This window comes from Neophocaena asiaeorientalis, unplaced genomic scaffold (assembly GCF_003031525.2).
Source record: "Neophocaena asiaeorientalis asiaeorientalis breed wild unplaced genomic scaffold, Neophocaena_asiaeorientalis_V1.1 scaffold825, whole genome shotgun sequence".
Taxonomy (NCBI): Eukaryota; Metazoa; Chordata; class Mammalia; order Artiodactyla; family Phocoenidae; genus Neophocaena; species Neophocaena asiaeorientalis.
The window spans coordinates 442413-453118 of record NW_020173937.1 but is presented as its reverse complement, the minus strand read 5'-3'; the positions used below and the strand labels follow the sequence as shown (position 1 = coordinate 453118).

General features: G+C 59.1%; 2 protein-coding genes across 2 annotated transcripts in view; one reads left to right on the top strand and one right to left on the bottom strand.

The window, feature by feature from the left end:
• Nucleotides 1-1927, top strand: part of TFDP1 (transcription factor Dp-1) — a 29722-nt gene extending 27795 nt beyond the window's left edge. Inside the window, exon 12 of the mRNA XM_024752663.1 lies at nucleotides 780-1927. Coding sequence (XP_024608431.1) covers nucleotides 780-927 — 148 coding nt within the window. The 3' untranslated portion in view covers nucleotides 928-1927. The remainder of the gene's footprint in view (nucleotides 1-779) is intronic.
• A 2601-nt stretch (nucleotides 1928-4528) lies between these two features.
• On the bottom strand, nucleotides 4529-9340 carry ATP4B (ATPase H+/K+ transporting subunit beta). The gene is made up of 7 exons (XM_024752677.1): nucleotides 9220-9340; nucleotides 8665-8793; nucleotides 7645-7758; nucleotides 7328-7527; nucleotides 6493-6549; nucleotides 5213-5311; nucleotides 4529-4691 (listed from the first exon to the last, which is right to left on the bottom strand). Exons 1-7 carry the CDS (start codon nucleotides 9329-9331, stop codon nucleotides 4530-4532), a joined length of 873 nt encoding a protein of 290 aa, XP_024608445.1. The 5' UTR covers nucleotides 9332-9340; the 3' UTR covers nucleotide 4529.
• Between the last annotated feature and the right edge of the window lie 1366 nt (nucleotides 9341-10706).

The following is a 10706-nucleotide window of genomic DNA, read 5'->3' as shown; positions in this document are numbered from 1 at the left end:
CCCCCCGGCCCCCCCCCCCCCCCCCCCCCCGCCCCAGTTGTGGCAACCAGAGGTGGTCATGTGTTTCCGGATGAGGCTTCCAGGAGCGTGATGCAAACGCAGGTGGGTTCCAGCGACCCATTTGAAGACGAGGGCACGGGGCTGGGCAGCCCTGGCTGCTCTAGAGCCCAGCCCCGCAGCTCTGCCCCCTGGGCCCGTGGTCCCCGCCTGGGCCCACCCCAGGGGCCATCGTCAGGCGGCATTCCAAAGAATAAAACTTGCAAGAGCCGTGGGTCCTCGGGGCCGTCCTGGAGGTGCAGGCTGCAGTGAGATGCGCCCATCACCCCCAGCTTCCTGGCCAGCATGGACGCCAGAGGAGCTGAGGGTGGGGCCTGGGGTGGCGTTTCCACAAGCGGGCACACGCACACGCCAGCACACGCTCACTGGGTGCCCCTCTACTCCCCAGCTCCCAGCCTTCAGGGAGGTCAGGGAAGTCACAGGCGGAGGCCTGGGAGGAGAGTCTCGGGGGTTTTCCGGTTGGTGTGCCCGAGCCTCGCTTCCGACATGACGATAAATGGGGAGGACTCAGTGTCAGGGCCCTGCCGGAGGCCCTCGTCCAGTGGTGATGTGTGAAGGGGGCGTGACGGGTGGCGTCAGCCTCGGGGGCGCTGGGTTCTGTGCTGCACGGGGGTGAGGCTTGCCGTTTCTGTTCGTGTAGTTGAGAACACCCGGACCTCCCGGGGATGCCGGCCCGTCTCTGGCGCCGCAGACGCCGCCACTGACGCCTCCTGTCCTTGCAGTGACCTGGCCAACGGCGCGGACGGGGCGCTGGCCACGAGCTCCAGCGGGTCGCAGTACAGCGGGTCCCGGGTGGAGACCCCCGTGTCGTACGCTGGGGAGGACGACGACGAGGACGAGGACCTCAACGAGAATGAGGGGGAGGACTGAGCCCTGCCGGCTCCGGGGACACGTCTGGGGAGGAGAACTGCCGTGAACGTGGGTCTTTCTGTTTCTTTTGCCCTCCTCCCGAGAACAGCTCGCTGAGCCGCGGGGCTCGGCCCGCGCCACCGACGAGCAAGGCGCCGTTCTCTGCGGGGTCCTGACGAGCTGCACCGTCTGATGCCGACGCACGGCCTCTCTTTACTCTTCTGGATTTTGTGTTTTCGTTTGCTGTTTTTTAAATTCAGAGTTCATTTCGCCCCTTCACAGTTCTTGCCGAGTTTGCCGGAGACGTTGCGCTCCGTCCGCGCCGAGGGAGATACAGGCCCTGCTGCCCGGCGGGCCCGAGGCAGCCGCCGAGGGGGAGGCACCACGGAACCGGCAGATGGCGAGGCTCTGCCTCTCGACGTCTTATTACGACCTTATTTCCCTTAAGTTATATTGACTGCGTGACTCCATCGGGTTTCTACTTGGGTTTTGCTCTGTGTTGCAGCTGATGAATTGCGAAGCTCTTTTTTCGTTTCTGTGTGTTTGGTTTGGTAGGAGTTTACTGCCACGCTGGTGCAGCTATGGAGACTGTCTGAGAGCTCGGAGTGGTTTATTGCTTATGGTAAAATGTGCCTGATTTCTTACAGGCAGCGTTTGGGAACTTTTATTATATAGTTGTTTACATACTTCTAAGTCTGTCATTTAAAGACATGTACTGAAACAAATGTTGTATTTGTTTCGTAAGCATCTTCCTGTAATCTATTATAAAGTTGAAATTAAATATAGAGAATGTTTTAACAGTTTTTTAACTCAAAATTTGTCAATCATTTTTAATAGTTCTTTTTTTATAAAAAGAAAAAGGAATTTCAGGACAGGCAGTAGTCTCTTTTAAAACGTATTCACCAAGAACCATTAACTGCACAGTTGCTGTTAGCTGCCTGTTCTAAAATACTTGTCTTTCTATTGGAACACAAACAGACTTTTCTGTAATATTTTGTGGAATAAAGAGACTTTAACTGTTTGACTTGTTTAACTGTTAGTTTTTATTAATGAGGTGCGCATGGGCGTTTTAAACAAGTCGTGTGTCCCTCTGATTCGGGATTGCTGTCTGGAGCTCATTTTCTCCCGTCAGCCGGGCCCTTCTCTGGAGGGAGGAGAGGGTCCAGGCCCGGCAGTGCACACAGGACCCGCCGAGGCCCCCGGCCTGTCCTGCCGCTGCCCGGCGGCGGGGCCGAGGAAGGAGGTCCCGGGGACGCGGCCAGGGGTGGGGAGAGAGTTTGTGCTTTGCCTTGCTTTTAGAAGAAACGTACCCACGGCCTTTAACGTGCGAGTCCTTACAAAACGTGAACTTTGCAAGCACACACATCCCCGAAAGGTCACGAAGCGCCCCAGGGAAGCAGGGGGCGCAGAGGGACTCAGGCTGGATGCCCTCGCGGACACGCCCATGGTGAGAGAGCCAGGCCGAGGGCGTTCCCTGCCTTTCTCCCGGATCCTAGAAGCAGAGACAGATTTTACGGATTAGACTTTCGGAAAAAGAGTCAGATTGTAAGGTAAGATGGGGCAGCTCAGTGTTTTATTCACGTTGGTCTAAGGCATCCGTGAGTGCTGCGGTGCATGGTTGCGGCCTTGGGCAGAGTCGTGTCTCCTGAGGGCTGTGGCAGTTCCTCCTTTCTTCCTGACTGTGGCTGACTGAAGTGTCCTGAGGGCTGTGGCTGGAGAGACAGGGCCAGTGTCAGCGGCCGTGCGCTGAGGACACGGCCAGCCCCGCGTCTCCGGCCAAGTCCCCTGCAGCTGCGCCCCTGCTGCCTCTCCTCCTCCAGGGCACCCGGGCGGGTCTGGCCAAGCTGGGCACCCGGGCGTGGGCACGAGACCCCCGACACCGACCTTCCACCGGTGGTGACGCAGGTGACCGAGCGTCTGTGGGTTCCGTTGCCGCGGGAGCGCCTTGGGCAGGGGACGAGGTTCTGGCACCGTCGCCTCTCCTGCTCTTCCTGGTAGGTGCTCAGCTGAGGCCCAGCCATCCCGGAGCATCACCCGTCAGGGAGTCCAGCCTGCGTCCTTCCACGCCCGCTTCCCTGCGGTGTGGTCTGTGACCTCTAGGGGAGGTGTTCGATTCCAAAGTTCACGTCTTACAAGCTGGTGAGTAGTGGGGTTCTGCAAACCAGGAGGCCTGTGGCCACTTGGGCCGAGTACTGACCCTGGGCGTTGGCTCAGCAGTGGAGGAACGTCCAGACTCGAACCTAGGCCTCGGACCTCTGACCCCAGAGCCTGTGCCACCCCTCCCCCAAGTGCTGGTTGTTCCATGTATTCGACAGCAACTTGACGGAAGGTTCTAGCACTTCTTTCCAAGGGGCGCTGTGTGGTCGGCAGGTGGCCGGCTCTGAGGTTCCCTGTCCCCTGTCCCCCCCGCGGGGGGGCAGCCCCTCCAGCTGCTGCGCCTGTTTCCTTCCCTGTGAAATGGGATCAGCAGCCTCGGCCTCCCAGGGCAGCCGGAGGAGGGACCCCGAGGCAGGCAGCCTGCTGTGCTTGGACCCCGCGACGTGCGCCCCACTCCCCACCCCCATCGAGGCCTCGGTGTCTCTTCTGGGGTGGCTGGACCTCTGACCTCCAGTGTGTCGTGACATCCCTGAGGTGGCCTGATCTCTGGCCTGACGTGGCACTTCCCAGGTGGCTCAGGGTTTTTGCCGGTGGGGTCGGCAACGCGGAGCAGAGATACCCGTACCCTGGGCCCTGGTGGCCTTCGGGGCTGGGCGGCGGGTCCCCTGTCCCCTGAGCCTCTGCGGGGCTTCTTCCGTGGGGTTAGGACTCTGGGCTGCCAGCTCCGGGTGGGGTGAAAAGTGGGCGACAGGTGAGAGCAGGTTTGTCCTTGGGACAGAATGGGTTTTCTGAATGGCCTGGGGCTGCAGACCGCCCCCTCCCCCGCTGCCCTAGAGGGGAGACTGTGCTCCGAGGAAGGTCACCTCTGGGGTTTGGGCTCCGCTGTGTGGGGACACCCTTACGTCCCAGAACTGTGCGCTCTCGGGGCAGCCCCTCCCGCTCCGGTTTGTAATGTCCCCGACTTGCAACTGAAAGTGTTAAAGGGAGAGGTTTTTTAGTTCATTAATTTTAGTTAATTCTTTTTAGTTAATTTAGTTAACTGAATTTGTTAGTTTGAGTTTTTAGTAAATTCTTCCCCCTCATCAGGAGAGACACGACTCTTTTATATAGATTAAGAGTGAATTTAATAAACTTGATTTTTATAGTTTAGGAATTGTGTTTTTTAAAGCCGGCAACCAGAATGCATGAAATCCTAAGTCACGTTTCATATCAACGCACTCCCGGTCTTCATACTAACGTATAGAAAAAATAAATTACAGCAGGAAAGGTGATGTCCGTGCGGAAGAGATGAGTCCTTTTGGGGTCTTGTTAGTTGCACAGCTGCTGCCTTAGGGTCACCGTGTTAGCCCAGCGTTTTTATCGTGGCTGCAATTCTACCTAAAAAGTGACAGAGGTTTCACAGGAGTCTGGCTCCGAGAGCTGGGCGCACGGGGGCCTGTCTGGTGCGGAGCTGCCTCGGGTGCCGGGTTTAGCTGGACGCGGCGTCTGCGGTCACCCTGCACCTGGGGGCCCGCCGCCTGGCTCCTCTACTTCTGGATTTTAAGCTTGAACTCCACCTTCCCCTCGTAGGGGTCATGGGGGTTGTCGAAGGTCACGTGCTCCGCCAGGATCTTGCACACGATGACAACCTCCCTGTTCACGGGGGCGTTGAGAAGCTTCGCGGCCACCAGCGGGTTGCTGTAGTGGGGCTGAGGTGGATGTGCGTTAGGACCCTCAAGGGCGGCCGGGCGCTCGGCTGGGTGCTCTCACGTCGCCCGAGAGCCGCCCGGGACTCACTGGGACACAAATGTCTCCCTGCCTAGAAACGAGGAGACTTGGCCCGGGGGGGCAGGGGGCGGGGACAGACAAGTGACAGATTGAACTTCAAGTTACAGGTGATGAAAATTAATATAAAAACAGCAGAGGATAAAGCAAGAGATTTGGAGAAAATGATTTTAAATGGATATGCAGTTGTCTAAGGGCCTTCTAAGGAGGCCCTTGGAAGGTAAAGGATTAGATGTGATATTTATTTTGTGTGAGAACGATGTGTTTTCAGGTAGTGAGGAGAACAGGGGCTTGGGAAGCACCCGAAGATTAAGTGGTCCGGCTGGGCTACGTGCGGCCTTGTTTCGTTTTTGCAGGTGAAACGTTTGGGGCTTTCCTTCTGCTAGTGATTGCTCAGTTTCGTCTGGTTCCGGAGCAGCGGTGGGGGACAGTGGCGCACACGTACCTGGGCCTTCTTCCCGTAGTAGGGGAAGTAGTGTAGGCTGTAGACGCCTTTGGGTGGGAAGTACTCCACCTGCAGGGCCGGGGCATCCGGGTGCTGGTCCTGCGGGCGAGAGGCCGCTGTGAGAAAGGCCGGATCTGGCGCGCTCGTGTCCGCGCCACGCGTGCTTCTGCACGCAGGTCCACGTGTGTGCGTATGTGCACCGTGACCACGTGCAGTTGGCACTAGATCTAATCTTTATCATCAGCCAAGAATCCATGAAGGGTGTAATTTGTTAGTTTGCAGGACCCCGGGTGACTCTTCAAGCTTGTGGTTTTTTCCATTTTAAACCCTCCTAGGATAACAAAGGTGACAGAGCTGAGCGTGTGGGAATGAAGGCCCACGAGGCCTGGCGGCTGATCTACCGAGACTGGGGAAGGACCCACACGCTGCCGTGGGGTTTGCTCCCTTTCACTGTCAGAGCCAGCGACTTGCCCGACGGCTTGAGCTCGTCCGAGGGCAGAGGAAGGGTACTTTGGTGTCTGTGCAGATCCCGGGTCAGCCTACACATGCGTGTCGAGGAAACTCAAAAAGGAAAAGCAAAACAGGACGAACGCTGCGCTCCGGGGAGACTGCAGGCTTTGGGCGGGGGGCGGGGTGGTCACCCCAGTGGGGCACCCGTGCTGACGGCAGAGAGCCCTGGCTGAGGGCGTGATTGTGGAAACAAACTTTAGAAAATATTCAACGAAGACAAATTTAGTTTTTTCATGTTGTACTTAAAAACATGTTTTGGGAAAAACTGGACTAAATTAATGGCAACTGTTGGCAGCATTTCTGTACACGCGCTGCCAGACAACAGTAGCTGTCGGTAACTTGCATATTTTTGTAAATAAGCCAGTAAAAAGGACAAGGCAGTAGTAGATGTGCCTTGGTTTTTCCAAATAGCCACAGACATTTTGAAGCACGTCAGTGATACACCGTCCCAAATGCTTTTTGAAGCAAAACGGTGACGAGCGTTGTTTTTCTTACCAGGTTGCTTTTTCCAGAGACAGTGTAAACCTTTACTCTCCAGGATCACGTAGCTGTGCCATTTGGCATCTTGCAATACCATACAGAACATTTTTTCTTGATAATTCTTACCGGGTTTTTAATCCCCCGGGATAAAACCACTCTTAAGTGAAGGTTCCTGCGATTCGCGCCCCTGGCGGCTTAGGCTGACGGTTGGGATGATTTTAAGGAAAAGCAGATCAGTATTTCCCACAGGTCTTCCCTCCTAAACAAGACAGCTGTGGCCGGTCACTCACCAGGAAGGTGCAGTCTACCCTGGGGGCCGTGCTGTTGCCGGGGAGAAACTTGACGATCTGGAAGGGAAAGGTTCGGACGTGGCCTCTGTGCCCATCTGTGAGTGCGGAGGACGGGTGCCAGGGAGGCTCTGGGGTGGATGTACCAACTCCTGCTTCAAAGCCGGAAGCTCCACGCTGGGGCCGTGGTCTTGGCCGGCAGGTGGCAGAGCTGGACGGGGGTCTGAGCTTCCCGAGCCCACCTGTGCAGACGGCCCGGTCCCCGGATGCGTCTGCTGGTGCCCAGGGTCCAGTGCAGTGCCCCCCTGGCTCGTGAGGACCACCGCCCTCCCTTGCTGCACACCAGCCAGGCGGCCGGGACCGCAGCCCAGCTGGGCCCTGGGGCCCAGCGCGGTGTGCCAGTGTGTGGCCCCCCGGCCTCTTAGGGAGGAAAATGAAGGGTGCCACGCAGACGCCAGCATGGTGCCAGGTCCTCCCCACCCCGCCGCCAGGTCCCACCCTCCCCGGGGCCCTGCCGAGATGTCCCCTCTCCCCGCAGCGTGGACGTGCCTCCCGTGGTTGGCTGTGTTCTCACGGTCAGCCTCCCTCTGCGCCTGTCCTCAGACGGTTCCCAGGTGCCCTCCCCGCGCTGACCGCGGCCCGGCTTCTTCCAGCCGCCGTGCACACAGGGCTGCCCCGGGCTCTGCGGCTCGGGGGGTGGCGGACGCCACGGTCAAGTGGGTGGCGGGTCCGGATGGCGGCTCCCAGTTGTGTCTGAGGGGAGGCACGCTCGCGGCCAGCACGCGTGCAGGAGAGGCGGGGGCCCGGTTCCCTCCTCACCTCCGACCCCCTCACCCACCCTGTTCATCTTGATAATGAAACACGGCTTCCCTTCCTCAAAGCCGAAGGTGGGGTCCGGCCGGCCCGAGCAGTTTTGCAGCATGTCTGCTGTGAACTTGCAGGAGAACTTGGTGTGGTTCGGGGCCAGGAAGCTCTCCTGGAAGAAGTAGCTCTCGGACGTGCAGTTGATGTTGGCCTCCTGGGCCGCGGGTGAGTAGCCTGGGGGACAGGCACGCCTGCGGCCCTGCCCGAGCTGCGGCCCCCCTCTGCCCCCCACCCCCGGGGGGTTCCTGAGATGAGGAAAGAACGGAGACTGCAGTGCATTCTGCACTCTACCTGCCAGGAAGTGGTGCAGGGCCTGCGTTAGTCCTGTCCAGGTCCTGTTGTCAGACACATTGTAGGAGATGTCCAGGCCTTTCTCCCCGTAGACATCTGGCCTCAAGGTCACCCCTGGAAAAAGGACGTGACACCTTGGCATTTGGTTGTACATCAGGTCGTTTGCCGTTTGGTTGGCCCCGGCCTGGGGGAGGCCGTGCCTGGGATGCTTCGGGGCCAGGCCTTCTAGGGTCCCCCTGCCCCTGGCAGCCAGCAGGGCCCGGGACGCTGCCCATCGGCCGGGGGGCCGCGCCGTCCCACGAGGCCTGGCCAGGGCCTGCGGGTCCCTCCCACAGGAGGCCTGCCTGCCTGCCAGCCTCTGGGTTTGGGGCACATTCTATCACAGTGTGTTCTCAAGTTTGTAATCTATTACGTTCTGTTCTGAAACGACATAGAAATCCTCCATGTTTTGTCCGTTGGTTGATTCAAAAAATTGACCCGCAGTTGTCACGAGGATTTGCAGAGGATCCGCCGGGCACTGACCCAGCTCAGCGCTTCTATGGGATGTCCTCGGGTTAGTGTCTTCCTCAGAAACAGTTAGGGACGCAGGGGTGACAGACACTCTGAGTAGCTGGGCTGGAAGAAGCTTTCCTTCCTTCGTTTCTCCCCCCGCCCTTTGCTTTTGCTTTTTGCAGGCACCGCAGGTTAGCTGGCTGCGTGGGGAAGTCTTGGTCCGAACACCCTCCCCAGGATCTGGGAGTCTCGTCACCAGCGACTTCCTGCTCTTTGGCGCTGGCCCAGTCCCCTCGTCGCACAGGCCACCTTGCACTTAGACGAAACTCACGCTCTGGACCTAATTTGCTGCCTGGGAGGCGAGGCCGCCACAGGAGAGCAGCCTCGGTGCCGGTGACACCACACGGGCACCGAGCGCCCCTCGCCCCCCTTCCTGATCCCCTGGTGACTGTCCTCCCCGGCATCCTCCCTGAGGGGCTGTGTCCCGACCCGGCAGCCCAGGGCAGAGCAGGGCCCGACGCCCGGTACCTGGTGACTTGAGCTGGTCCTGGTAGTCGGGAGTGTACGGGTCGACCGTGCACATCAGCACGTAGATGCACAGGGCGAAGATGCCGGTCATGACCACGTAGAAGGCCACGTAGTAGAGGCTGATCCACACTGCGGGAAGAGGCGGGTCAGACGCGGCGACAGCTGCTTGGTTGCGGGGAACACGCGTGCAGCTCACCAAACGCGTCACCTCTCAGGGTGAGCGTTGCACTGGTGTCGGGTACGTTCACGCACGGCGCTGGGCACCTGTCCCGCTATCTGGTTCCAGACCATTCTCATCACCCCGATAACCCTGCACCCCTTAACTTAAAAGCCTTTTAAAAAATTACAGTTTTAGGAACATAGCTTTAAAACTGCTCTTCTCAAATCTAAGGCTGAGCCTTTGGGGCTGATCCTCAGCTGCTCTCAGGTGCCCGTTGTCGGCGGGTGTCGGGGCTGAGGGGGGCCTTTGGAATCACCCAGTGGGGGAGGAGAGGCCGGCCAGGGCCTGCGTCTGGGCACTGCCCTCCCCTGGCGCCCCCGCCCTGCCGCACGGACCCCAGCGGGACAGCGTCCGGCCCAGCATCTGGCCCGTGTCCGGGTTCCAGCAGTAGTGCCGGAACTCCTCCATCCTCTGGCTGCATGACTTCTTCTCCTGCAGTGCCGCCATCACCCCGCTCCTGCCCAGGGACACTGGGGGGAGGACGTCCCCTTGGGTTTTATGGTCTCCCTCTCAGAGGTCAAGGGCACTGCGGCTCTGGGTTCCGGGGCGAGCCCAGCAGGGTGTTATCACTGCTCGGCTGTCAAGCGCCGACGCCCGGGCAGGCCTGGCAGGTTCCACTGCCGTCAGGTGCCCCTCCACCCCCTCCCTGGGCAAATCAGGGTGGCTCACTCCTCCTCTCGGGTGCCCTTGGCCCAGAGCCTTATCTGCTCTGATTATGAGCAAGGAGGCCTGCCAGGTGCTCAGCTCTGCCCACTCGCACCTCCTTGGGGAGGGAGGTGTGAAGAGAGCGGTCTGCACGAGGGGGGGCCTGGACCCTGACGCTCAGCCGCGGCCGAGATGCTCCCTGCTCTGCGCTGATTGCAGCAGGCGCCCGAGGCCATGATGAGGCGATGGCTGGGACCCCGGCGGGGTGGGGGTGGGGGGCTCCTGCCGCTGTCAGTCCTGGTGCTGGAGAGCCAAGCCTGCCGGTGCCCAGGGCTGCCGGACGCGGGGCCGCAGGGGCTCCCGTTGCTCTTGAGCTGAGCTTCGGTGACGAGCGTGGTGTCCTCTGAGAGCCAGTGTTGGGGCCCTGTAGGACTTTGTGTCCACGGAGGAATTCACAGCCATACAATCTAGAAGTGTTTTCAGAACCGAATGCATGTCGGTCCCCGGGCGAAATGCAGATTCTGACCCTGCGGGGACCCAGTGGACCTGGGAGCTCCCGTGGGCCTTGCTTGTGGCTGCAGGACTGTGGCAGTGTCTCGACAGGGGACGCTCAGCCTGGCAGCACGTCCAACCCACCTGGGGCGCCTTGAAAACCTGAGACGCCTGTCCCGCCCCCGAGTTTCTGAGGGAGCTGACCTGCCCGGCGGCCTGAGCGTCTGGACAGCTACGAGCCCCCGGACCTCCTGATGCGTGGCCAGAACCAAGCAGCCTTGGCGGTCTACATAGCTGGGGCCCATCTCTGAGATTAGGAGGAAAGCACAGCGCCGGGCAAACAGGATATGGCACCGAGGCGTCTTTACAAGTATCTAAGTCAGGACCCGACTGAAAGGGTGGGGATTGTAAACAAAGAGCTGGGTGTCCATCCATTGTCACTTTCCCTCTGAGGGACCCACGTAGCCAAATTGGAAGTGTTCTTCGGGGATAAAGATAGTGAAAAGCCCTCTAGCCATTATGTTTATTTTCTTTAGGATGATTTAGAGTTTGTCAGCAAAACGAACATCCTAAAATTCAGATGGAATCGCAGCATTTTAGCTTGGACTCATAGTTTCTTAATGGACCAATCCTAGGCATTTTCCTTCACACTGTTCCCCTTCACAGCTTTGAAACTTCAGGGCGG